Genomic DNA, 27,393 nt, shown 5'->3' with positions numbered 1-27,393 from the left:
GTTTCCTTTGACACCGCCCTGTCAGAAAGCACGGTCAGCGGCCGCTTTCGTGCTGTGTGGGCGGAGCTGAGGGGTCATAACAGAGACCCTACCGCCCTTTACGGAAAGTTTGCTGACCCAGCTCTGGCCAGTATCTCCCGGGGGACCTGGAGACCGCTCCGACTGCCCGCCCCCGTGGGGCTCAGTGCTCCAAAGCTGCCCCTTTGCCTCGAAGCCCCTCATCTCTTCTGGGTGCCCCTTGCTTTCTCCTGAGGTGCTCCGAGCCGGCCAGTAGGGTGCCTGGCCTCTCTGTGTATCCAGCAGCCCACGCTGTGTGACCTCTGCCCTCACAGGCGTGAGGGACAGACAGGGAAGCGGGGTCTGGTGGAACGGGGTGCGACCTGGGCGTTTGCCACCGGCTGCTCAGCTCTGCCCGGCCCAATGTGTGCGTCACAACAGCTGTCAGTCAGGGTTCCCCGAAGAAAGAGAACTAGCAGGATGTGTGTATGCAGAGATTTGCTCTAAGGAACGGCTTATAGCCTGGTAAGTCCCAAGACCTGCGGGGCTAGTGGCCAGGTTCAAGGCCCCAAGAGTCAATGTTTCTGGGTCCAAAGGCCGGACGTTTCCATCTTACTCGCGTTGGGTCAGCCCTTTTGTTCTATTCGGGCCTTCAACTGACTGGATGAGGCCCACCCACACTGGGGAGTGCAATCTGCTTTACTAGGTCCACCCAATCAAGAGTTGATCTCATCCAAAGACACCCAGAATGTTCGCCCAGTATCGGGGCACTCCATGGCCCGGTCGAGTTGAAATGTAAAATATACCATCTCCATCCCCCTCTCTGCCCTTGGGCGGCAGGGCAGGGGGCCAGCGGCCTGCATTCATTCTAAGCCTGAGAGAAAGGCGTGGGTTTGAACACAGAACTGTAGGCCAGAGATGTGAGCCGGTGGTGTTGGGTGTGAGTAGGATTGGAATTTCATGCCACGACTCGGGCCTTGGGCACCAGGGGCGACCCCCGGCTGTTCTGAATGAATGTGGCCCTCGGGCGTCCCTGGTGGGCGTGGCTCAGCGGGGTCAGGGCCCTGCCCTCTGCAGCTTCGCCCAAGCGGCTTGCGTTGGGAGGGGACGGCACTTGTGCTTGGGCCGCCAGGGCACACAGGTGCCCGTGGACACGGGGCATCCTCCCCGCACACCCCCGCCACCCTGTGCCTCAGATCCGCTCCGTATGAAGGCCCCTCTGAACCTGCGGCCTTGTCCCCCCTCAGACCACAGCCACGGGGAGTCCAGTAAGAGGCAGATGGTGTTCGGAGTCGTCACTGCCATCGACCTGCTGAACTTCGTGGCCGCCCGCGAGCGGAACCGGAAGACAAACTCGGGAAGTGGAGGTGCCGGGGCCGCAGCCCAGCTCTGACCACCCCCCAGGGCTGTGCGGCTGTTCTCCTTCGCTTTCGTAAACACTAAACAAACACACACATGATTTTAGCCACCTGGCACTGGGCATCACTGTCACAGTGGGTGTCAAGGATGCTTCGTGCTTAGCCGGGGCCCAGCAGAGATGTTATAGGTCCCCGTCATTAATACCTGGCCACCTAAATGAATCTACGTATGATTTATTCGATTAGATGTGTTTTTCTTTAACTAACTTTCTCTTAAGATGTTTCAGCAAGCAAATCTTTTCAAAGAGAACTCAGCCAGGCGGATGGACCCCTGCCGTGACTGGGGTAGGGGGACTGAAGACAGAGGCCAGTGCCTTTCCCAGGAGTCCAGAGGGGGGAGCAGGAGAATGGGGCCCAGGAAGCATGCGTCGGCTCTGTGGCCCTTCTCCCAGCAGCGTGGTCCACTGGGGGATGGGTTGGTTGGAGTGGCTTGAGTGTTTGGGGTTTTTTAATTGAGGTGAAATCCACTTAACCTAAAATGATCAATTTTTCAATGTGTAATTCATTAGCGTTTATTAGAGGTCGTCCAGCCACCACCTCTGTCGAGTTCCAGAACATTTCATCCCCCCATTAAGCTGTCACTCCCCTCTCCCCTCCTCTCCTGGCACCCACTACTCTGCCTTCCATCCCCACGGCTTTACCTGTTTGGGATATTTCATATAAAAAGAATCGTACAATCTGTGACCTCGTGTCTGGCTTATTTCACTTTGTCTGATGTTTCTGAGATCCACCCACGCTGCCGCATGAATCTGCTCCATTTTTGTGGCCGATCAGTATTCCTTATACGCACAGACCACATTTTGTTTATCCGTCATCTGTTGATGGACATTTGGGTTGTTTCCACTCTTGGGCTGTTGTGCCTAGTAGTGCTATGCACCTTCGTGTACAGGCATTTGTTTGAACACCTGTTTTCAGTTCTTTCGCTTCTATACCCAGGACTGGAATTGCTGGGCCACGTGATAATTCTCTGATGAATTTTTGGGGGAGCCACCGAATTGTGTTCCACGGTGGCACCATTTTACATCCCCACCAGCAGTGCATGAAGGTTCCAGTTGCTGCACGTCCTCACCAACACTTATTTTCTGCGTTTTGTTTTTTACAGCCATGATAGTGGGTGTAAAGTGTTATCTCACTGTGGTTTTGATTTGCATTTCCCTAATGACTAATGATATTGAGCATCTTTTTATGTGCTTGTTTGGTCATTTGTGTATCTTTGGAGAAATGTCTATTCAAGTCCTTTGCCCATTTTAAAATTGAGTTGTTTGCCTTTTGTTGTTCAGTTGTAGAAGTTCTTTATATATTCTGGATACTAGAGCCTTATCAGACATGTGATTTGCAAATATTTTCTCCCATTCTGTGGGGTAGCTTTCCTCTTTCTTGATAATGACCTTTGGTGTACAACAGTGTTTTGTTTTTGATGATGTTCAATTTATCTGTTTATTCTTTTGTTTCGTTTTTGGTATTATATCCTTGCCAATCCAAGGTCATGTTTTCTTCTAAGAGTTTTATAGTTTTAGCTTTTACGTTTAGTTCATTGATCCATTTTGAGTTAATTTTAGTACATGGTGCAGGGCAGGGGTCCAAATTCATTCTTTTCTATATGGCTGTCCATTTGGGGAACAAACATTCTTTCTCCATTGAATGGTCTTGGCACTCTTGTGGAAAATCAATTGGCCATAGATGTATGGGTTTATTTCTGAACTTTTGGTTCTGTTCCACTGGTCTATATGTCTGTCCTTATGCCAGTACCACACTGTTTTAATTACTGTAGCTTTGTAGTAAGTTTTGAAATCAAGAAGTGTGAGTCCTCTGGCTTTGTTTATGTTCAGTATTGTTTTGGAAATCGTGATGTATCTTTCTTCGTGTTTCTTGTGCTTGGAATTCTTTGAGCTTCTTGGGTTCCAATATCTGGTTTGTAGGAGTTCCAGAAAAGAGGAAACAACAGAGAAGGAATCACCAGTGAAATAATTCAAGAAACTGTCCCAGTCTGAAAGACACGAGTTTGTAGATTGAAAGGTTCCACCTAGTACCCAGCACAACAGATGGAGAAAGACCCACACAGGGAACATCATCATGAAATGTTAGATCACTTGGGACAAGAAGATCAGAAAAAGTTTCCACTTAGGGGTGGGGAAACCCAGCTCACAGAGAGAGTCTAGGGAATGAGAAAGGGATCCAGCTTCTCCATCTCTAGAATGTGGAGGCTGGGAGACAAGGGAGTGAAGCCTCAAGACGTCTGAAAGAAGGGACGTGGGCCAGAATCCTGGGTGCAGGCATGCTCTCCCTTAACCCTGGAGGGAGGATGTAGACGTTTCCCCCGAGGCAGGTGGCCTCCGGGCCCACGGGAGCACTGGAAGATGCACTCCACCAAAATGAAGGGGGAAAACAAGGGCCCCAGCAGGCCATCAAGACAGGTACCCCCGGAGTGACGGGGAACAGGGCTGGGCAGCCATAGATATTTCAATAGATGGACACAGCGTGCAGGACATGCTGAAGACGCAGCCCTGAGGGCCCACTCTTGTTTCCTACACGCCGGAGCCCCTTCCAAGGCCTCAGACCACGTGGGCAGGCCGGAGATTCGACGGGAGAGGCCACCGTCCCTGGGGAGCTTTCTGGCGGGGCTGGGCTGTGTGGAGGGGGTGCTCACAGCTGCCTGACCCTGTCCCGGCTGCCGTGCTCCATCTATCTTCCGGGAAAGGCCTCCTGTCGTGGACGCGACTTCACTCCTCTGTAAAGAGCCCCAGGTACAGCTGGGTGTGCCTTTGGGAACGGCCAGTTCCTTAGTCATCAGCTATTTGTCTCTAAGACCGAGGCTCCTTCTGGGTGTTCTGCAGCCCTGGGCCCCCGGCAGCCGCGAGCAGGCCACACGCCGCTGTCCCCCCGGGGGCTGTGCGGGAAGCCGTCCCGGTCCCCACAGACAACCTGGCAGGCGGAGGCCTTCCCCACCTGGTCCGAGGAGGGCCTGGGACTGCACAGACCTGGCGGGACATGTGCTCTGACCTCAGGGGGGGCTCATTTGATGATTTGACTGAGGATGGGGAAGTTTTTTCAAAAAAGTATTTTTCAGTAGAACTGTGGTAGGACAAGTAAGAAATATCAGGTCCTAATCCCTGGAACCTGAGAATGTTCCCCTCTTTGGAAGTGTTTGCAGGTGTGATGGGGCGATTATCCTGGGTCATCCAGGTAGGCCTAAAGGCCCTTACGTGTGTGACAACAAGGGTCCGTCTAGGGGAGAGGCAAGCGGAGACCTGAGACTCACGGACAAGAGGAGGAGGATGTGGCCGTGGAGACGGAGACGGGAGGGATGCGGCCACAAGCCAGGGATGCCTGGAGCCCCGGAAGCTGGAAGAGCCGGAAGGACCCGCCCCCAGAGCCTCCAGAGGGAGCACGGCCCTGTGACACCCTGATCTCAGACTCCTGGCTTCCATACTGGGAGGGAACGAAGGTCTGTTGCTTTCAGCCCCCTGTTCGTGGTGCTTTGTTTCAGCAGCCCCAGTGTATCAGTGGAATCATCAGATTATACTCTTGTATTTGACTTCTTTCACTCAGCGTAATATTCTGATTTTAAGGGAATATTTCAGACATACAAACAGGTGGAAAGAACAGTGACCGCCCCGCTGAAGAAATAAAACCTCACAACGGCAGCTGGAGCCCTGCGTGGCTTTCTGATGGCGCCTGTGTCGTCTCGCTACACACGCGTGTGTCCCTAGATGGCGTGTGTTACCGGTATCATAGGTACCGTTGTGCCGCCAGCCTTTTCTGCTCAGCTCCGCGCCCTCAGGATGGTGTGTGTTGACGGTGCCGCACCGGTTCACCCACTTCCGGCCGTGTCATCTTCCATCAGACGGCTTCGCCCACCCACACGGACGGGCTTGTTTCCAGTGCTTTACTGTGACACGTGGTGCGGCCACAAACATCTCTGAACGCAGTGGCCAAACCTTACGGATCGCTATTATGAACTGGCCATTGCTCTAAGCATTTCATGTGTATTCACTCACTTTAAGTCCCGTGATTTAACCTCTAGACTTCTGTGAGAGAGAAAGACACTCATTCCTCTGTTGCATAAGCCACTGTTACTCTGGGTCTGTGCTACTTACAGGTGGGCCCGACCCTCTCTGGGATGCTTAGGCAGGAGGAGGGGGGCTGCTAGGAGTGACGGTGTCTTCAGTTTTTCCAGAGATAGACGGCCATCTGCCCCCCACCCCGCATTAGCTAGAGCCGCCCCCCGCCCCCCACCCCGCATTAGCTAGAGCTGGTGTAACGAAGTACCCCAAACTGGGCAGCTTAAACAACACAAATTAATCCTCGCACAGTTCTGGAGGAAAGAGGGCCAAGATCCAGGTGTGGGCAGCGTTGGTTCCGTCCAGAGGCTTTTTCCCAACTTCTAGGGGTTTGCTGGTAACTCTTGGGCTTCCCTGGGGTGTAGAAGCATCACCTTGACCTCTGCCTCCATCTGCACATGGCGTCCTCCCTCTGCATGTGTCTCTGTTTCCAGGTCACCCCTTTTTATAAGAACCCCAGTCATCAGGTTAGGGCCACCCTAATGACCTCATCTTAATTAACTGCATCTATAACTACCTCATTCCAAATAAGGTCACATTCAGAGGTGCTGGGTTAGGACTTCAACCTATGAATTTGGAAGGGACGCAGTTAGCCCCTGACTCCCCCGACATAACCTGCCCTCATCCCTTTGTTGACACTCCTGACGTCATACCCGACACTTCCACTTGGATCCTATTGGCTGATCCAGCTGCCAGCACACAGGGTACCTTTGAGGGAATTTGAAACAGGCAATCCCGCTGCTAGATGCAGCCCTGGGGGCACACAGCTTGGCAAGGCGACAGTGCCTTTGTGCAAATTGTGCTGGGACTGTTAGACCCCAACAAGCATTGAGTCCTGCAGAGAGCAGCGTCCTGGGCCCAGTTCAATCTGGGTTTGAATCCTGACTCTCCCACTTAGCAGTGCGGGGTTCTTGGGCAGATTGCCCTGATTTCTGTGTCTGTAAAGAAGGAGGTAAGTTCGACCTCACTGGTATTTGGAATCCAATCAAACTAGATCAGGGTCCACCCACGGTCATGGTAAGCCTCAATCATGGTAATATTACCATCCCTCTCCCCCTGTCCCGCTTCCCCGTTTGCCCCTCCTCAGGGCACTGCCTTGTGGGACATGCCCCCGTGCTTCCATGCACTCACTTCCCAGAACTTGCACACCCTTGGGACTTACATCAACCCATCACTATGCGATGGGACTAAATTCAGACTCTGCAGGGAGCAGTTCCAAAAGCTAGTTATTTGAGGACAGATTTTTTTTTTTTTTTTTTTTTTGCGGTACACGGGCCTCTCACTGTTGTGGCCTCTCCCATTGCGGAGCACAGGCTCCGGACGCGCAGGCTCAGCAGCCATGGCTCATGGGCCTAGTTGCTCTGCGGCATGTGGGATCTTCCCGGACCGGGGCACGAACCCGTGTCCCCTGCATCGGCAGGCGGACTCTCAACCACTGTGCCACCAGGGAAGCCTGAGGACAGATGTTTTTAAACACAGTTGAGAGCCTGAAACCTCACCGTATCTATGCCTGAGACAGTTGACTCTTTCCCTTTCCCACCCATTATTGAGAAATGGAATCCCAGGAACCCAGAACGTCTCCAACCAATCACTGTGGATTAAGTCTTTAGAATGTGTGCTTTGACATGTGTTCATTATTGAGTCATAATTTGTGTGGAGCTGTCACCCCCAAACGCTGTTCCTCTAAATAAAGGGACTCCTAAGGGGTAAAGAGCTGGGTGGTGAGAGAGTTCTGTGGTTGACTGTTTGGCAAGCACTGGGGAAACAGTTGTTTTTTCTGCAGGACTTCTCAGAGCCTTCAGTTTGCTAATGAGCATCAACACTCTCTGTATCACTTATATTTCGGTTCTCCTGCAAGTGACAGAAAACCCAGATGACAATGGCTCCATTCAGGTTAGAGGAGATTCTCTCTCTCTCACTGAATCACAGTGCAGAGGCCAGCAGTTCCATCAGCAGCAGAAACCCAAGACCTTTCTACCTTGCTGCTCCTCCATCCTCAACACAGGCTTCTACCTCATGATCCCAGATGGTTGCTGGAGCACCAGCCATTATGTGTATGCTCCAGCAAGCAGGGAGGAGAAGGGGATAAAGAAGAGTGCCTGGGCTTCCCTGGTGGCGCAGTGGTTGAGAGTCTGCCTGTCGATGCAGGGGACACGGGTTCGTGCCCCGGTCCGGGAAGATCCCACATGCCGCGGAGCGGCTGGGCCCGTGAGCCATGGCCGCTGAGCCTGCACGTCCGGAGCCTGTGCTCCGCAACGGGAGAGGCCACAACAGTGAGAGGCCCGCGTACCGCAAAAAAAAAAAAAAAGAAGAGTGCCCTCATCCCTTTGTTGACACTTCTGACGTCATACACGACACTTCCACTTGGATCCTATTGGCTGATCCAGCTGCCAGCTCACGAGGTACCTTTGGGTGAATTTGAAAAAGGCAATCCCTCTGCTAGATGCAGCCCTGAGGGCACACAGCTTGGTAAGGCGACGGTGCCTTTGTGCAAATTGGAAAAATGGTGAATTAGTCCATCGCTGCCATTTCTCCAGGCAGACCCAGGACGCAGGCCTGTGCTGGGGACCCTCTAGTGTGAGCAGAGGTCGGCCTGGAGTCAGCTAGCCTCACCGTCTCTGCTCCACACCCTCGCTCTGGCCACAGCAGTATTAGCACAGGAGGCTGCCCTGCCCACTGGCCTGAACGTGGGAACGTGTCCCACCTTAGCTGCAAGGGAGGCTGGGCAGCGGACCATTTATTCCGTGGCCACAGGCTCAGCTTAAAATGGGGGGGGGGTGTCTAAGGAAGTCCTAAGGAAGAAGAAAAAGTAAAAGTTGGGTGCCGGTTTCAATCTCTGCCATACCCTCACACCTTCCCAAGGTGCCCTTTTTAATAAAAGCCCAAATGACAGAGAGAGCTGGCTCAGGACACTGGTGTCCCAGAGAGCAAGCAAACTGATGGAGCTCCTTGGGTCCAAACCCATGGTCAGCCCACGTGGCTGGTGGACCCTCCCTCCCCCGAGCTGGGGTGGTGGACATGGGTCATGCCTGGCCGTGCCCAGCAGGAAGGGGGTCTTCCTGGGTTGTGGATTGCCTCGTCTCATGACTCAAGTCCCGGGGGGAGACAAAGCCCATGTCCCAACCTCTGGACCGGAAGCGCCAGCCACTCCTGCATCATCCCTTGCAGCTAGGGTGCAGGCCCCCCGCCATGCCTGGAGGATGAGATTCGCCACCCCGACCAGGTCCGGGGCCAGGGCCACCAGGAGGGAGGAGGGACGGCGAGCCTCTCTGCAGGGTCCGGCCGGCATGCAGAGGGCAGTGCCGTCCCACCCACTGGTGGCAGCAGTGTGGCCCCCTCCCCATACCTGGTGTGACCAGCCATGGGTGGGTGGCCAGCCTGAGCCTGGCCCTCCCACTTCGTGGCCATCAGTCAGGCCCCCCTGACAGTTCCCCTTCTGCCGAACAAGCCGCGGGCTGTGCCGGTTGCAGCAGGAGCCCTGAGCAGGGACATGTCCCCTCCACCGCCGCCAGGGATGGCTGGGTTTTCATCCCGCCCTCATTCTCCCTCAAGCTGAGCGCACGGTGGGTTCCAGAGCCCTTCCCGCTTCCCGGAGCCAAGCCAGCTGGAGAAAGAAGCAGCTGTTCTCCGTGGCGGTCTCGGTAGTGCTGGGAAGACTCCTGCCCCCATTAATAGAGCTCTTCAGCTTGAAATACTGTCAGCAGCCCCACGCTCCTTAGGAGACGTGCCTCCACGTGCGCACAGAGACCTGCAGGCTCACAGCGAGGCTCTTCTTTATCTACCAAATCGGTCAGCATTAGAGAGGAAGCAGTGGGAGGTGCTGGGCATCCCTGCCCACCCGGCGTGGGCCTCCACCAGCTCCCGATGAGGGCAGATCAAACCGGGACAACCCCCGGGGGGGGCGGCTTGAGAGCAGGAGCCTTAAAATTCTGCCTCATTCACTCACCCGCTCACCAGATAGCCACTGAGGTCCCACCACTGATCAGGCACCGGGGCCTCCCTGCTCGTGGGAAGAATCAAAGAAGAAATAAAACAACTGCAAAGGCGATCTGTGCCACCAGGAAAAAGCAAGAGACCTATGGACGATGGATAAAAAGTGCCGTCTATACACGCGGTAGAATAGTATTTGGCCTCGAAAAGGGGCATCTGACACACGCCACAACGTGGATGAGCCTGCGGGACATTACGCCGAGTGAAATCAGCTGGTCACAGAAGGACAAGTACTATACGGTCCCTAACTCACAGAGGTCCCTAGAGGAGTCAGATTCATAGGGACAGAAAGTGAGAATAGTGGGGGCCCGGGGCTGGCGGGGGGCAGTGACAGGGAGCGAGTGTTTAACGGGGACAGAGTTTCCGTTTGGGAAGATGAAATAAACTGTGCACTTACAAATAGTTAAGATGGTACATGTTATGATATGTGTATTTTACTACAATTTTTTAAAAATTTATTTAATTTATTTTTGGCTGCTTTGGGTCTTCGTTGCTGCGTGCGGGCTTTCTCTAGTTGCGGCAAGTGGGGGCTACTCTTCATTGCAGTGCACGGGCTTCTCATTGTGGTGGCTTCTCTTGTTGCAGAGCATGGGCTCTAGCCGCACAGGCTTCAGTGGTTGTGTCGCGTGGGCTCTAGAGCGCGGGCTCTAGAGCACAGGCTCAGTAATTGTGGCTCGCAGGCTCAGTAATTGTGGCTCGCGGGCTCAGTAGTTGTGGCTTGCAGGCTGTAGAGTGCAGGCTCAGTAGTTGTGGCTCATAGACTCAGTAGGTGTGGCACACAGGCTCAGTAGTTGTGGCTTGTGGGCTCTAGAGCGTGGGCTCGGTAGTTGTGGCTCGTGGGCTCAGTAGTTGTGGTACATGGGCTCAGGAGTTGTGGCTCACAGACTCAGTAGTTGTGGCTCGTGGGCTCTACAGCGTGGGCTCAGTAGTTGTGGCTTGCGGGCTCAGTTGTGGCATGTGAGCTCAGTAGTTGTGGCTTGCAGGCTCTAGAGCACAAGCTCAGTAGTTGTGGCTCGCAGGCTCTAGAGCAGAGGCTCAGTAGTTGTGGCTCATGGGCTCAGTAGTTGTGGCTCAGGCTCAGTAGTTGTGGCTCATGGGCTCAGTAATTGTGGCTCGCAGGCTCTAGAGCACAGGCTCAGTAGTTGTGGCTCATGGGCTCAGTAGTTGTGGCTCAGGCTCAGTAGTTGTGGCTCAGGCTCAGTAGTTGTGGCACATGGGCTCAGTAATTGTGGCTTGCAGGCTCTAGAGCGCAGGCTCAGTAGTTGTGGCTCAGGGCTCAGTAGTTGTGGCTTGTGAGCTCTGTAGTTGTGGCACGCGGGCTCAGTAGTTGTGGCTCATGGGCTCTAGAGCGCAGGCACAGCAGTTGTGGCGCACGGCCTCAGCTGCTCTGCGGCATGTGGGATCTTCCCGGACCAGGGCTTGAAGCCGTGTCCCCTGCGTTGGCAGGTGGATTCTTCACCACCACGCCACCAGGGAGGCCCTCACCGCAATTAAAAAGAAAGAAAAAGCAAGGAAAGGGTTGAAGATCTCTGGGAGGCAGAGTGGCCGCGTTTCCCAACAGACTGGCAGGGCTGCCCGGTGGACAGCAGGGGAAGAGCCCAGCAAGCTGAAGGTACAGAAGGTGCAAAGGCCCTGGGGCAGGAGATGCTCCCCAAGTCAGGGCATGGGCCGAGGACCAGGTGCGCAGCGGGAGCAGGTTCAGGGCCGAGTCAGAGGGCAGCCCCGCAGCTGAGGTGGCCCGTCGCTTCTGGCTCGGTGCTCTGTTTCCTGCAGGAGCACGTCTGCCCTGGTCTGAGCCATGCACCCACCAGAGGCTGGCTTTGGTGGAGTCCACACCGGCTCTTTGGTGAACGGAAGCCCCGTGTGGCACGTGTGTGCCGGTGCTCCGGACAGGGCAAGTCCACGGTGTGCAGAGGTCTCGCCGAGCATCTCCTGATGCGGTTCTTACAGCAGAGGCCACGAAACCACGAGAACAGAGGAGGGGTCCAGGCCGGCAGGGGCGTCGTCAGAGCTGCATCGCCAGCTCCTCCTCAATCCTTTACCACAGGGGTCCCCAGCCCCTGGGGGCCGCGGCCTGTTAGGAACCGGGCCGCACAGCAGGAGGTGAGCGGCGGGCATTCAGGCGAAGCTTCACTGCTGCTCCCCGCCGCCGGCATCACCACCTGGACCATCCCCCACCCCACATCAGTGGGAAAACTGTCTTCCACGAAATCGGTCCCTGGTGCCAAAAAGGTTGGGGACCGCTGCTTTACCAGAATGGCCGGGAGGACAGCAGGGGAGCAGAGAGGGAGGCCGGGCCGTGAGCAGGGCCAGGCAGGGAGAGACAGCCCGGCATCTGGGAGCTGGGGAGAGCCAGTGGGTGTGATGAGGTCGGCTCTGTATGAAGGCTGGCCCTGCCTCAGAGACTGCCCCCCCCGGGTCCCTAAAAGCTGGCCGTGGAACTGGAGCTTTGCTCAGACGGCTCAGTGTGCCCCCCGGGGTCCCCTGGGCAGGATGCTCGCGTGGGCTCTGCCAGTGGACACACCTCCCTCGAGTCCAGGATCCCCACCCTTGAGTCACCATGGCAAGGCAGGCGGGCGGCGTGCCTTTGGGAGTCGATCTCCTCAGAACTTTTTAAGTTCTCTAATTTTTTTGAAATTTAAAATTAAGTGAGCATCTCAGTATTGTGTAATAATAACAAATACATGTCAGCTATTTTTAACTTAACTGGGTGGGTAGAATTGTAGAGTGCAGTATTTTGGAGCACGTATTTACTTGAAGGTTTACAACTTGAAAGAAAGGGGGAGATAGACGAACCACGTGTGCCACTGGAAGACTATGGGAACCGTCAAAGGCCAGTTGATGAGCCCCGAGGGGACGAACACACCCCGAAGGGGGGCAGCTGGGGAGGAGACGAGGAAGTGCTGCGGGACCATCAGATCTACCCCCTCCACGTGTGACGCTGCAGCAAGGGGAACACGATGCAGGGTGGCCCCCGCGGAGGCACCGCGTCCCCTTGCTTCCTGGCCGGGGTCTTGCGGGAGCCCCCAAGGCAGTACAGGAGGAGGAAGCCGGGGTCCTGGACGCTGCTGAGGGGCTCCCCCAGCCCCCAGCCCCTCCCTACAGCCATGACGTTGGGGATGGGGGTGGCAGTGACTCCCCCACCCGGGGAGGGGCCTTGGCTCGGGCAAGCCCTTGGTGCCTACGTCCCCGGCCGGGCACGTGACCTCGCGGGACGGGCAGCCCGCAGCCCCAGTTGCTGCGGTTGCCCCTGCAGGACGTGGAGCCTCCTGGGCAAGGCAGGCACTGGGGGGTCCGCGGAGGGCGGCCACGTGCACATTTGTGCAGCCGTTGGCGGTTCGAGAACACGCATCATCGCTTCAGAAACGCAGCGGCACTTAATTGCCAGGACGCACAGGCTGCTCGTTACAGACGGGCCGTAATTTAAACAAGGCCCTGAAGCCTCCGTCCTAGGGGCACCTGACTTGCCGCTGGCGCGTTTCTTGTGCGTCTTAGCGACAGGACTGGTCTCTCTGCAGTCCAGAGTGGCTAGACTCTCATGGAGTCTCATGGAGTGGCTCAGCCTTCTCACGGACGCCTCCGGCTCCCGTGATCTAGCCCAGCCATGTCCCCCGGTGGGACCGGGCCGGCCCACGTGGGGATCGCCACATCCACCTCCTCCATCAGGTCAGGAGTGTCCCAGGCAGGCCCGGCCTCCTGCAGCCCCAGGGCTCTCAGCAGGCAGGGTTGAGTTACAAGCACACCAGTCGGGAGGGAGCGGGTGGGAAGCTAAGCCCCTCGCTGCACAGCCCCGGATGCCTGTCCTCGCTGAAGACACCACCGCAGGGCCAAACGTAAGCTCCGCACCCTGGACAAGGCAGGTGACTGGCTGGAGGGCGGCGTCCCTGGCAAATGGGGCCTTCGAGCCCCTCTCAGTGCCTCTCCTCGGGCCCAGTATCAAAGTGGGGGCAAGGTTAGTGACCGGATCCAGACCAGCATCAAAATCGACGCGGCTCACTGTCTTCCCCTGGGTCCAGTGCCTGACGTGGTGAAGGAGAAGGGGCACCGCGAAGGCAGGGCACCGCGGAGCGCTGGCACCGGGGCTGCCCAGGTAGGCACCCCCAGCAGCATCGGGCAACGACGACATCTACCTGCTCACACTTCCCACGTCGAGCAGCTGCCCCACCTCCCAGCGCAGCTCCCAGCGTCTGCGAGGCCACCCGCCCGTGCGTGGCAGGAGGCTGATGCCGCGCCTGGAACCTCTGCACGTGGCCTGGGCTTCCTTACAAGGGCACGCGTCCCGAGTGGTACAGCGCCAACAGGACGCTGTCCACTTTTGTTCTAACCTCAGTCACCAGCGTCACAGACACGCATCCTGCCCGAAGGCAAGGCGGAGCCAGACCTCAGCCAGTTTCTAGAGAAGGGGACTTGCTCGACGGACAAAGTTCTAGAAGAGCACATGGGCCTGGGAAGACTGCTGCGGGCACCGCGGGGAAATTAACCTGTGGAGACCCCAAGGCTTGCCGCGAGCCAGCATTGCCGGGCAAAGAAGCAAGACGGGACCGGCTTTAGTTCGCTCAACAGTAAGGTGGGAGGCGACCGAACAGCCCCTTCAATTCCCAATAAAAACAGTCTCTAGGCACAGTTCTTCCCACTCCCGATTCCCATTTTTAATTCCTGACCTGCGGTGCAGAGAGCTCGTTGTGCACTCCGACCCTGTCTGGACAAGGCCCCACCTCATCTGAGACGGGCTCATCCTCAGGACCCACTCCTAACGCCTCCCTCCCCCCTCCCTCCCAGGCATCCTCCCTGGGACCTTCAGAAAGATATGTATCCTTGAAAAACAGCGTTTCGTACATTTCCCATGTGCCTAAATGGTGAAACAGGTCTGGTTCCACTTCCTTTTTCTCCACTCAAACCGATCGTAAAATCTTGCTTTCAGTAATCATTTTGGGGCCCCAGTTCCATTTTGGATGTAGAGGCCATGAGAACACTTCGCAGCCTATCAAGGAGAAAAAGTGGATAATCTACAACATCTTTAATGCTGCTTGAGCTCAGAGAGCTGCGGTTGCAAGGCGAGCAGGTGGCTGAATCCGAAAGAGGGACAAGCCCCCCAAGGCGGGAGGCGGGGTTGCAGGCTGGTTCCCCTTTGGCATAGCCGGCAGCCCAGCTGCAAAGGGCACCGCCTCGGGCCGGCGAGCGTTCTCTAACCCGTGTGCCGGGGAGCAGGGCAGGGGCTGGAGACCTCCCCCCCCACCCCCAGCCCGGTGCCCCGGGGGAGCAGGCGTGAAACGCCACCCACCACCCTGACCCTCCCCTCCTCCGAAGCAAAGCCTTAATCCAGCGGGGGAGGGACAACCCCCCCGACCCCACCCAGGTGAAGGCCGCTGCTTCTGGGGAGGAGCAGGGAGCCTCTCAGCCCCGCCCCAGGGACACGCCCCCAAACCCCGAACCACACCCAGACGCGAGGCAGAGGCTGCGGCAGAGGCGGGAGGGGGCAGGATGGCTGGAAAGGCTGACCCCTGGGCCCCAGGACGCAGGACCTGCCTGCGACCGAGCCTGGACCAGGAGAACACCTGCCTCCACCTGGGGGGGCGGGGCGGGGGGGAACAGAGCAGAGAGACACGCCCCCCGCCCCCCCCCCCCCCCCAGGCCGTGGGCAGGCAGAAAGCTGGAGGCCGGGCAGGAACACGGACGGGACGGAGACCCTCTGGCAGGAGGTGTCTGAAGGCCACGAAAGCAGCGACCAAACTAAACCCCAAACCCAGCACGAGGGCCCAACAGACGGACTCAGCCCCGCACCGCGAGCCTGCCGCTGGCTGCACCCACTTCCGCGCGAGGCCTCTCGGCTTTGGTCTCTGCCCTTCCACAAAAAGTGTCCGGCATTCGGCCACGTAGCATGAGACACGTGGCGAAGAGAAGACAACCCCTCGCCCTCAGAACCAGACCCGAGAGTGTCCTCGTGCCGCCCGTCGCTGTCCGAGCCGGGACCGCACGGCCGCTCCACTCGGCAGGGACCCCCAGGGCGCTTCCCTGACTCCTGCCGCCACGGACAGCACGGCCGCGGGCACCTCTGCAGGTCCTCACGTGACCCTGCAGAGGAATTCTGGCAGAGCCTGTAGGACCAGAGTCCAGCTCCATCTCCTTGGGGACGGCCATCCCGGTGAAGCTCCCACACTCGGTGCCACCTTCCGAACCGTTGCCGGGCAAGGGGCAGAGTCTCCTCGTGGTCTTGGTTTAGTCTCTGGTGGCGGTGAGGCCCAGAACGTCTTCGCGTGCTTGTTGGCTGCGCGGGTTTTCCCTTCAGTGAACTGACTTACGATCCTCTGCCCTGTTCTTTTGATTTCCGAGAATTCTCCCTTTACCCTCAATATGAACTCCTTGCCAGCTTTAGAGGCTAACAAGGAAAGCGAGGGAGCAGCGTTTCTCCCCGAGGGTCGCCTGTCGGCGGTCCAGGCTGTCGCCCTTTTGCTTTGGCCGCATCCCCCAGGGCTCGTCCTCTGACTCATGCATTCGGCCTCGTAGGTCCTCCTCGCCCTGTGGTAATGACGGTGAGCTCCTCCATTAGCTTCCGCTGGCTTCGTGGCCACCAGCCCTGGGAGCCCGGCCGCCTGGTTCGGCCCGGGCCCCGCGTTACTGAGGCTGGGCGCCTGGGGCCCCGCCCCACGTCCCCACACTCCGCTCCTCCTGGAAACACCCCTTCCTTGGCTTCTCTGGCTTGATGCCGGGAAGCATTTCCTGCAGCTCCAGGGCTGTCCTCCTGCAATAGAACCCTCTGGCTGGAAAACTCAGGTCTACACTCAGAGCATAAACTACAAGGAGCTTCACCACTTACTTGGATTGACTGCAGTGTTAATATCAAAAAAAAAAAAAAACTGAGTTAACATAAAGCAAAATATTTTTTAAATATACCTGACTTTTTTCTCCCACCCATTTTCTAAAATTGTGTAAGCAACTAGAGCCATCAACATCACTAAAATGTTCCTTTTCAAAGACACTGGGATAAAAGAATTCCTGATTTATCCCTGTATATTAAAGCCATTATTGGCTTTTATAGGGTGCACTCTTGGGTTCGTTTAAACAGTGATATAAAAAAATGGAAACATCTGTGCGAGAAATGCCTTCTCAATACTATTTGTATGTAAAATACTTACCAAATTATTTCATTAAGAAACACTAACTAGTCCTTTATAGACTAACAGGGAAGAGCTGGAAGAGACCTTGCTGAGCTGAGATGGCCCTGGACCCTCCTCTGCAGAGGCCGGGCCTGGGCTGGGGGTCAGTGTGATGAGCAGAGCAGGCTCCCAGCCGTGGGCGGAGGTGCCCGCCCCCTAGGCCAGCATTCGTTAAGTGATTAAGCTATAGCTCTACTGTTTTGCAAATTTTACTTTTAAAATGGTACGGAGACCTTAGGTCTTAGTGAAAATAAGAGGATCTGTTTGTAAAAGGGCAAAACTAACTTGTGCTAAGAATTTCTTAAGAGTGTGTATAACACAGCACGTGGGCTAAACATAATACATACATTGTTCAGGACATCTCCTAATGCAACAGGATGAAAAACACTGGGTACTGGGTCCAAATTCAGTTCTTATTTTCACGATTTGCTAGCTCATTACTTATTCACTCACCTCTCTCTAGGTAGAATTTTATTCATCAAATATTACTTTGAGCTAGACCAAATCTTATAAACCAATTTCTTCCTTTTATAAACCAACTTCTTCCCATTTACAAATGAAGCCCTTGAAGCCCAGAGGGGCCCAGGGCTGAGCCAAGGTCTCACCTGGTGAAATTTCACGCCTACCCTCTCCCCTCTGACCTCAAAAGAGTTGGAGAGAGAAGAGGGTGACTCCCTTTTTCTGTCAAATGGATCCGAACAATGTCTTGGAGCAACACATTTCATAGCTGTCACTCCTCATTCCAGCCAAGTTCACGATTTCAGATGCACTTTACAAAATCACTTAAGTCTGCTGACTTTAGCTTGTAAGTATAAACGGTTTGGGAGTTAAAACTCTCTGCCAGTGTTTCAGTGGACACCCCCCTTCAGTGTGTCTGGCAACTGCTCTGGCGGGTAATGTGACAACGTGAACCATCGAAGGCAATACCTACTAATGAATCATTTTCTCATTACTATCAAAATAATTAGATTTGTGGTGAACTACAATAAAAAACAAGTAAAAACTTTCCAGTTTTTCTCCTGGAAAACCAATGATGACCTGAAGAAACTTAGAAAAGGTTCTTGAAAATGTAACCGGGCCCGAGCGTGCCAGGGCGGCGCGGGGCTCACTTTAAGGATGCGCGGGGCTCACTTTAAGGATGCGCGGGGCTCACTTTAAGGATGCGCGGGGCTCACTTTAAGGATGCGCGGGGCTCACTTTAAGGATGCGCGGGGCTCACTTTAAGGATGCGCGGGGCTCACCGCGGACCCCAAGCGCCGCCAGCGGACATGCCAACGTCTGAATGTTGTTCTCAAAATGGAAAAGCAGCTGCGGTGGCACGGACTCTAGAAAATAAAACGTCCATGAAGCATGTTTCTGTTTTTAATGTTTTTGCTTTGATAGATCAGTTGCTTCACAAAAATCCCTTTCAAAGACAACAATCCGAGAAAACAATTGTTACAGTATTCACATTTAAAGATTGTCAGTTCATAGACCAAACAACGGAAACGGGAGGACGGCGGAGTTATTCCTGTCCCTAACTGCCAGAGGTGGGCCGTTCTCACCTTCCGGGGATGTCTGAGCTTGTCTGAAAGAAAAAGTGCTCCAACACTTTCTCGCCCAGGTAAGAGTCGGGTCACGGGCAGGTTATGCAGAGATGACTCCCGGGACCCTCGGGGCTGAGGTTCCAGCATCAGGGCTCTGTGGTCTGTGAGCGAGCTGGGGCCGGGGCCCATCTCACTTTGCATGCTGGATAAATGCTTACACTGTCTTATTTCTGGAATCAAGACACGGAAAGCTCCGTTAGTGCAGCAGCTGGAGCGTGGCCAGGGCACGGACCAGCCGTCCGCTACCGGCTCGCAAGCTGAGCAGCAGGTAACACACCGCGCTTAACCTGGGTCTCAAACCACCGTCAAAAGCATCCTTCACAGGGAAAGAATTTAACAAAAGCAAAGTCAAGGTCGAATTCGTTCATTTAAAATGAAAGCTCAACGGGGTCGTGCGCTCACAGATGCTCTCAAAAATCCGAGGGCTGGAAAACGGGTATTTATTAGGGACCAAGTGACCAGCAATACGCCGGGCAGCAGTTAACAGTCTGCCTGTCGGGTTGTTTAAAATCCCCTTGGTTACTCAGGGGAAGGGCTTAAAGGAACCTCAGGCTGTGTCCAGAGCGCCCTCTCTCGAGTGGGCTTCATCCTTGTCCTCTGACTGTGGCGAGCAGCACGCAGACTTCGGCTGGAGGGAGTGTGGCCGAGACCCCGGGCACCGACGGCTGGACCCCCACGCGGCCCCGCGTGAGCACTGCCGTGGCCTGTGCAGCACACATCCCGGGACAGGATTTCTGCTGCAGGGAAACGCGGACCTGGCGCGACCACCTGCCCCTGTCACTGATCTGAGCCCAAGGGCAGAGGGATGGTGGGGGGGGGGGCGCGCGGGCGGGGGGCGGGGGGAGGCGAAGAGAGGGAGGTGGGAGGGAGGGGCTGGCCAGCTTCCACAGGGCCTCGTCTTAAATTCTAACTTCGTTGGACTTCAAATGATCTTTTAAACTGGTGTAGACTTGACTTAAAATACTTGAAATTGTTTACAAATGAGGGACGCAATAGCTGCTTTAAAATGTTATTTTCTCCCCCAAAAGAGTCGAGAATCAAGTTTTTCTTTTAAACCTCCTGAAATATTTTAAAAGAAATTCCTGTGTGTTTCTTGCTTCCTTCTGAGTTACCTAGGAAGTGCTCTCCTATGAGTAACTTTAATTATTAATAATTTCGGGGGGGAAAGTCAGTTCCAGAAAACAACCTGCACCAGCTCAGAATACCCCCATGTAGCCTTGGTCCACAACCAGTTACTGTCACTGCTTCTCAGGAGCTGATGATCTTCCCGACCGTAAGACTGTCCTTGAGAAGTGCGCTGAGCTTGACGGTAACACGAAGATTTCCTCCGTGAAACCAGGGCCTCTGCTTCCTCTCTGAGGAAAAGCCCCACTTGAAAGCAAACCAACAGAAACAAATCAAAACCCAAGGAAACAAACCCAGTCTGCTCTGCGGTTCGTCTGGTCACCAGGAACCGAAGTCCCAACACTACTCCAGATCTGATGTGATCAAGTCAGAGGGAAGGACCACGTGCAGGAGAGAACACCGACCCCAGGACCAGCGTGAGACGCGGCGGCAGGAGGGCCACCGTCAACCCATCCTCCAGGCCCCACTCGTTCCCGTCCCGCAGGGGATGTTTGTTAATCGTGGAACAAAGCCGAGGGCTTGCTCTTTACCCCGGCTCTGAGCCAGCGGGATAGAGGACACTTCATATTAGTTTATCATAAACATTCTACACGTAACATATGGCTGACTAAAAAATTCTAAAACAACACCCAGCTAACATGGTACACTAACCATTTAACTGTGGTCAAATTTAAATTAGACTGAAATATGTCAGTAAGAGCTTTTAACTGACCACTGGCTACCATTTCTTAGCTTACCTAAGCTCTACTTAGCAAGTACCTTTAGATGTTTGTTTAAGATAAGTGTAGGATGCAATCTGAGCACTTACGGATAGACTAAAATTTGAAGATATCAAACCTTCATTAAATAGGTGTTTCTTTTATAGGAGTAAATGTAAATTCCTACCCTGGGATAGCAGAGAGCCATGGAATGCTAGCTAACTTTGGGCAGGTTCGTCAAATTTGGTCAATTCAGAACATTCCAAATTGAGACAGTAAGCATGTACTGTTTCTCCTCTAGAAATTTTATCCTCGATATAGTCATAATCCAATTCATAACGAATTTATAAAAATAGCTTTTTATCCAATAATTCCAGCAAGGTAAAAATAGGAGTTTCTTTTCACATACAGCAAATGACACAGGCTCACGGAACACGAGCGAACGGAACCACATTTAACTCGCCATACATTCGCCGCCAGGTCGCACGCGGTTTATTGCTGTGTGCTGTCATCCGCCTCACACCGGCAGTTTTCAGGGCCAGAAGCTGCTTCCTAATCCACGGGCTCCGTCAATAAACCAGCCCACTGAGACCTGCCTTCACCACAGAGCTAAATTAAAACTGCATGATTTTCTAGAAAATGGCAGCACTATTCCTTAATCTAGTCGGGGGTTCAGGGGGCGGGGGAGGGGGTCTGTCATTCATCATACTTTTAGCGTTAAACCTTGAAAGAATTTCCTTAAAAACACACACACGCACGCACACACACGCACACACACACCTTGAAAGAAGTCGCTGCACCAGCAAAGACGCCCTGGAAGCTTACTAGGAAATACAAAAGTGCACTCTTCTATGCCTACATATAAAACATATTAGAAATAAAACTGTGTAAAATGTTTGCTGTGCCAACTATAAAACGCGGGGCGGGCGGCCCTACTGCAGGGAGTCGCTGTTCTCCAGCACCAGCCCGCCCAGGTGGCCGGGCGCCAGCGCCGCCCCGCCGTCCCCCGTGCTGTCCACCGAGTCGTCCTCGCTCTGCTCGGCCATCATCACCTGCTGTACCGCCAGCGTGGCCCCGTCCGACGACAGGGACTGCAGGCTGTCCACGTTCATGCCCACGGGCGCAGTGATGGTCACGACGGCTCCTGCGGCACAAGGCGGCTGTCACCACACCATCGGCGCTCGGATGCCAACTGTTACCCCTCGACCTGTGGGGCCGGGCTGCCTGACCTCCCGCGAAGCCCCCTGCCCATTCCTGGGACCATCCGCAGGGAGTTAAGGACCCGTGTCTCTAGGATGGGCCCCAGACCCTGCGCGGCTAAGCTCTCAGTCTACAGAGGGTCCGAGGGTCAGGACGGTAAAGGGCACAGACGCCCGGGGTGCAGAGCGAGCGCCACACAGAGGACAAGAGACCCAGGACACGGGGGAGAGGCCTCGAGACAACAAAGCGGGGAGACGGGGTGGGAGGACTGGGTCAGAGGAAGGCAGGCCGGTCTGAGACGGAGACGGAGAACCTGCAACACGCGTTCCTGCTCCCCCAGCCAACAGCGGAGGGGGGAGAGCACCAAGGGCCCGCGAGCGGGACGCCGATGAGACACGCTGGGCCGAGGACGGCGCTGCGCTAGGGAACCCCACATGGTGGGTCACACGTGCCCGTCCATAAAAATTTGCACAGCACCAGCGGGTGAAGAAAGCAAGAAGGTGTCATCTGGGGTTTACATAATTCATGCAGCGTTATGCTTAGGAAACTTCTAAAAATGATTCATTCATGCATTCATTCTTGTCTGTGCACAGACCACGGCATCAGACACGCACTGGGAGCCTCCGCGGGAAACTGGTACTAAGGGTTGTCTCTGGAGAAGATAAGAAGCCAGGGTGGAGGAAAGATTACTTCTCCCTGGATATCCTTGCCTGAAGTTCTTCCCCAGTGGATAGGTATTGCCTTTCCCAGGAGCGGGGCAAGGGAGGGGGAGAGAGAGAGGAAAAACACCTCTCTAACTAATCCTTGAATTAAAAAGGAAAACACAAATGGAGAACACGAATGATCCCGGTGTGAAGGTAAAGCCGCCGCCCATCAAAACCCAAACAGCGAAGCCAAGGGTTTACAGGCACATCCCGTGAGGGCCCCTCCCCAGCCCGGGGCCAGCCCGGCTCTGGGGCACCCTGAGCATCGGCAGAGGACACATGAGTGCATGTGCGCAGGAAACAACCGAGGCCAGGAAGAGAATCAGCCCCAAAGACCACAGAGCACAGCGTCCAGAGCTGGCAGAGCTGGACTGGACACACCCTGAAGCACAGGCCCTGGGCCGGGCACTGACAGGGCTTGCCTCTGTCGAGGGGGAAAAGCAGGCCAGGACCCAGCACGGCCGGGACCACCAGGCAAGAACCAATTGCAAAAGCAAAGCCCAAGAGGATCAGAGAGTGCCGAGTAAGCTGACTGCTAGAACATAGCTCAGGAAGACCCGGGGCGACACGGAAACACCCATCCCCCGATAAGGTCACACCCACAATGTCTGGCCTCTAGTCAAAGATTACCAGGCACGCAAACAGGCGGAAAACAACCCATAATGAGAATTCAGTCAACAGAAGCGAGCCCAGAGCTGACAGATGTTACAAGTAGCAGAGGAGGTCATCAAAACAGTCACTGGCGACTGTGTGCTGTTTGTTCAAAACTTCAGTAGACCGTGAAAGATACAAAAGCTCCCATGGAGCTTCTAGACAATGTCCAACATGAAAAACACAGGGATGGGATTAGCGGAAGATTAAACATCACAGAACACAAGACTGGGGAAGCTTAAGAATAGAAACAGAGAAACTATCCAGGATGAAACAGAGAAGAAGAATCCAAAATCCTGGAGAAAGCAGCAGTAACTGTGTGACTTGTAACGCCCTATCACAGGGGCAACTGGAGCCCCTGGGGGAGGGGAGCTCAGAAAATATATTTGAAGAAATAACGGCCCCAAACTTTCCCAAATGAATAACAGTAAACTGCTGAGCGGAAAACGTAAGAGGAGAACGAGAAGGTAAGAATGCGATAATAACACAACTTATTACATTTAAAAATACACACACACAACCATCTTAAGTGTGAGGAACTCACGCACACAGAAGATGCTCGTCAACTAAACACTGAAACAGCGGCCCATGATGAGGGGACGCGGGTCAAAGGGAAGAAGAACAGCTGGATGAGGGCCGCAGGGACAGAAAGGGTGAAGCGCCAGGCGGTGAGCGCACGACACGTCCACTCGCTGCACCGAAGCAGGAGGGACAGAAAGAGGCGGGAGGGACCTCGGGGGACTGGCCTGGGACCTGGCTCTCCCGGGCACACCTGCACCCCTAACAAGCACCGGGACCAGCGCTCTCTCGTGGTCAGATGCAGAACGACCACTGCCTGCCCTTGGTTCACAGCCTCACACCCCCCCCAGCCCCCAGGACAGCGGCCGCCCACCGGCTGCGAGGGCACAGGCCCGGGCCCGGTCCCCACCTTCGGACACGGTCAGCTCGCTGGCGGCTGGCTGTGCGGCTCCTGAGGCGATGGAATCGGGCCAAAACCTCTGGACGGGTCTGTTCTGAGCAGTTTTCTTCTTTGTTTTTGGAGTTTCTGAGCAACTAGAATCCAACATCGGCTGCAGGATTCGTCTTCTCGCATTGATGAACCTGCGAGCAGGAAACAGGTCAAAACGGCCTTTCCGAGGTCGCCCAAGGCAGTCACAGGCCCGCCTGACGAACCACACGAGCAGGAACACGTATTCCCTGTTAGAAGCAGCACTCGGTGACGACACGCGTATTATCTAAATGTCCAGAGAACAGGGCTGCTTTTAAAGTGATTCATCTGAATACAGACCAGCTCTTCCATGGGGCCTTTCCTCCACTGTAACCACGTCTCCCTGTCGGTGAAACTGCTATTCATAATGACACTGATGATACTGTCAACGTTGTGAATGCGGCATGATTTTCTCTGAGGAAGAGGAAGGTCAAAGCAGCAAAACTACACGCCCTGCAGTCGTGACGCCCGAGGCCTTGCAGGCTGTGCGTCTCCTATCTGAGGGTCCCACCCGGCCAAGCCCTGAGTGTGGACAGATGTCCGGCTCTGAGGTTGCCTAACTTCAAAGTCCTAAGATTCAAAAACATCTACAGTTGCACTAGGACATATTCTAATAATACAAGTGACCAGGCTGGTGCCTCAGAGCTTCGTTCAGCGTCGATCTCTGGTCCCTGCAGCTGAGCGTGAGCTGGACTCCCCGGAAGCTCACCGCCGACCCCAGCGCCACCTGGGAAGGGGCACCCGCTGCTACCTTTCAATCTGTCTCTTTATCCATCTTTGTCAAAGCTGCTACGAGGCAGAGGCCTAAGCTAACGATGAGTGTTGTCCAATCTCGCTCCAAGATATAATTTTTGCAAATATAAAAGGAAAGAAAGTCAGAAGAGGTAAAAATATCTTCAAATATTAACTAAAAGACTTTAGAAAGTTTAGAATTTATAAAAGTCATGTTTTAAACTGTGATGAATTTCAAAATTAAAAGTTGAGGTCAAACCTTCTAGATAAGACAATTCTCTTAAGACAGCAGAGGAGCAACTTAGGGAAGGGCAGGGAGCCCACGAATGAGGAACAAATAGCGAGGAGAAGGCTGATTGGCGACAAACACACCAGAACATCCAGAGACGCACCTCTGCGTCTCTCATCCCTCAATCCATCCATCACTAAACCAGACACAGTCTCTACGTGGGACCCGCAGGAAAATAACGGAGAACATGCTAAGACATTACAAAACTCACAGCCACACAGTACTCGAAACCTTTGAACTCCTGTTAACACGCTATCTAAAAGGTCTAACAGGAGCTGATTCAAAGGGTATGGTCTATTATGGCTAGCTAAGTAAAAAGTACTGGCCCAAGTGCAAGATACTGGAAATACCTGATGCAACGCCAAAGCATACCTCCTGCATACACAACTGCCCAAAACGGAAGAATTTATCATTTATGTTGGAACTCACCTGACCTTCAAGTTTAAATTTTAACAGTTAAAATGAAAAGATAACAATGTTTACAAGCGGTAGAATCTGTATTTCCTTTTCTTTTACGCGAGCCAATTTCATTAACCTGAAATCAATTCCTACATCTGAATAAGAAGTAAATAAAAATGAGGCAAATGACTGCAAGCAGAACGCAAGTGCACACCCAGACCTCAACGCCGCTCAGTGATGTGAGTGCCTCTTGTGTAAGGGAAAACCATCACGGTCAGGGTCCAAGTGTCCACACTGCCATGTGACACGAGAAGCAGAACAGGGTGTTTCATAAAGAAACGCTTCCCTCTCAGGACCCTGAGGCCTCCTGTGGGGCAGGACCACTGCGCGGCCGGCCGGCCATGGGACTCCCTCCCCCAGTCACTGCTGAACAAGTGACACGGGTTTCAAAAGGTGTGAGGGGTGCGGAGGGGCCACCGGGGTGAGGGGAACTCACCTCGGCCGTCCACCGCCCAGAGGAGCTCGTCCACAGAAACATGGTGTTTGTGAGTGGAGGCTGGGGTGAGGGGCGCTGGCTAATGCCCTGGAGAAACCCATTTCTAATCGAGGGAGGGGGATGTCGGCCAAAGGCCCTTAGTGGGGTCCCGAGCATTGAAAATTTAAGGTGAAAGTGTGTGTGATTTACGCTTACCTGGCTGCCCCCGATTCCAGACTCTGATAACACAGGAATGCTAGTTAAAAGAACTCATGTACTTCAACCAAAATTTACTACCTATTGGCGAGAGGACTGCAGGTGCTCCGCCGTGCGGATGGCACCGTTTCGGAAAGCAGGGACAGCTTACCAGTTGTTCACCTGGAGTAGCGTCAAATTTGTCTGAGCAGCAATCTGTTTTTTCTCATCTTCTGTCGGGTAGGGATGCTGAAAGTAAAAAGAAGGGTCACCGTGAGCTCCAGCTTTTAAAAAGGAACTCAAGATCATCCTGGTGAAACAGAGGCACACAAACAATCGTTAGTAAAAACCGGCGTCAAGGGTGCTTGCAGCTAAAACCTAGCTTCAGTCTCATCATGTTTTCCAGAAATGCCTAAAACAAATGAAGCCTTTCTCCCAGCAGCCCAAGAACACAGGTGTTGCAGCAGCTAGTGAAAGCCCAGGCAGAGGTGTGACGCAGACAGGAGTCCGCACACTCAAAGGCCACGGCGAGGTGAAGGGCGCGGGGCACGCAGAGGGGCTCCTGGGCTGCACCAGCTGCTGCCCTAAGCACCCGACACAATCTATGGCTTTGTATCAATGTTACAGGTGTAATTCAAGGACCATAAGCTGCAACCATTTAAAGCAGATAAATGGCTGAGTTTCGACCCACAGCAAGACAGAGCGCGCAGGTCACCCCTGTACATCCTACGGAGATTCACTGATTCCTCACGGACACAGAGCTGCCGCCACCGTGATGTTACGATGAGGAAACTGAGCAGGGCAGTGCACACCCTCCCCGCAACCTGGGCCGGCTGAACAAGAGGAGGCAGGAAGCGGACGGGGCTGCTCCAGGCCGTCACATTCAGGCGACACGTTTCCGTCACGGGAAGCGCCAGCACGAGCTGACACTGGGATGCACAGGTGTCACCTATGGCGTCACTAGACTCGCGTGTGCGGCTGGCAGAGAACCGAACTGAGGGCTGGGGACGGGGTGTCTGCTATTTACTCTTCATTTCACGTATGACCGAAATATTTCACTCAGAAAAAGCCAGAAGTATAATAAATACAGACACACCTAGGAAATACTGCAGGTTCAGTTCCAGACCACCTCAGTAAAGAGAATATTGCGATAAAGCGAGTCACGAATTTTTGTGTTTCCAAAAATGTTATATAAAAGTTATGTTTAGGCTCTACTGTAGTCCATGAAGTGTGCAGTAACATTACATCTAATAGAACAATGTACATACCTTATTTTAAAATACTTTATTGCTAAAAAATGCTAACCATATCTGAGCCTTCTTGCAAAAGTCACATCACAGATGACTGAGCACAGATCATCATATCAAATATAATAATAATGGAAGAGTTTGAAATATTGAGAGAATTACCAAAATGTGACACAGAGATATGACGTAAGCAAACGCTGCTGGAAACAATGGCACCGATAGATGTGGTCCAGGCAGGGTTGCCACAGACCTTCAGTTTGTGAAAAACGAACATCTGAGAAGCGCAATAAAGTGCAGTACGCTTGTACCAAAATTCACAGACGAACCAGAGGAAAACAACTTCTATCTGCAGTAATAAACAACTTCTCCAAGGTCGGGTACCATCTGCCTGTAGAAACCAGTACGACATTCACTCTAAAAACGTGCACGCACTGAAGGCCCTTATTTTGCACCGAGCAGGACCCCAGGGAGTGACTGGCACCGA

The 27,393-nt window shown here is 54.1% G+C and overlaps 2 protein-coding genes across 10 annotated transcripts in view; one reads left to right on the top strand and one right to left on the bottom strand.

Moving 5' to 3' along the window:
* CBS (cystathionine beta-synthase) overlaps positions 1–2,093 on the top strand; it is a 30,480-nt gene extending 28,387 nt beyond the window's left edge. For both annotated transcript variants that reach the window (XM_060150998.1, XM_060150997.1), the window contains exon 16: positions 1,245–2,093. In XM_060150998.1, the coding sequence (XP_060006981.1) occupies positions 1,245–1,390 (146 nt within the window). In that variant the 3' untranslated portion in view covers positions 1,391–2,093. The remainder of the gene's footprint in view (positions 1–1,244) is intronic.
* An 18,222-nt stretch (positions 2,094–20,315) lies between these two features.
* PKNOX1 (PBX/knotted 1 homeobox 1) overlaps positions 20,316–27,393 on the bottom strand; it is a 47,638-nt gene continuing 40,560 nt past the window's right edge. For all 8 annotated transcript variants that reach the window (XM_060151005.1, XM_060151011.1, XM_060151012.1 and 5 more), the window contains 3 exons: positions 25,835–25,911; positions 23,513–23,685; positions 20,316–21,173 (listed from right to left, as the gene is read on the bottom strand). In XM_060151005.1, coding sequence (XP_060006988.1) covers positions 20,962–21,173; positions 23,513–23,685; positions 25,835–25,911 — 462 coding nt within the window. In that variant the 3' untranslated portion in view covers positions 20,316–20,961. The remainder of the gene's footprint in view (positions 21,174–23,512; positions 23,686–25,834; positions 25,912–27,393) is intronic.

The sequence above is a fragment of the Lagenorhynchus albirostris genome, chromosome 5 (genome assembly GCF_949774975.1).
Source record: "Lagenorhynchus albirostris chromosome 5, mLagAlb1.1, whole genome shotgun sequence".
Taxonomy (NCBI): Eukaryota; Metazoa; Chordata; class Mammalia; order Artiodactyla; family Delphinidae; genus Lagenorhynchus; species Lagenorhynchus albirostris.
The sequence above is the reverse complement of the archived record's forward strand: the minus strand, read 5'-3'. Positions and strand labels throughout refer to the sequence as shown.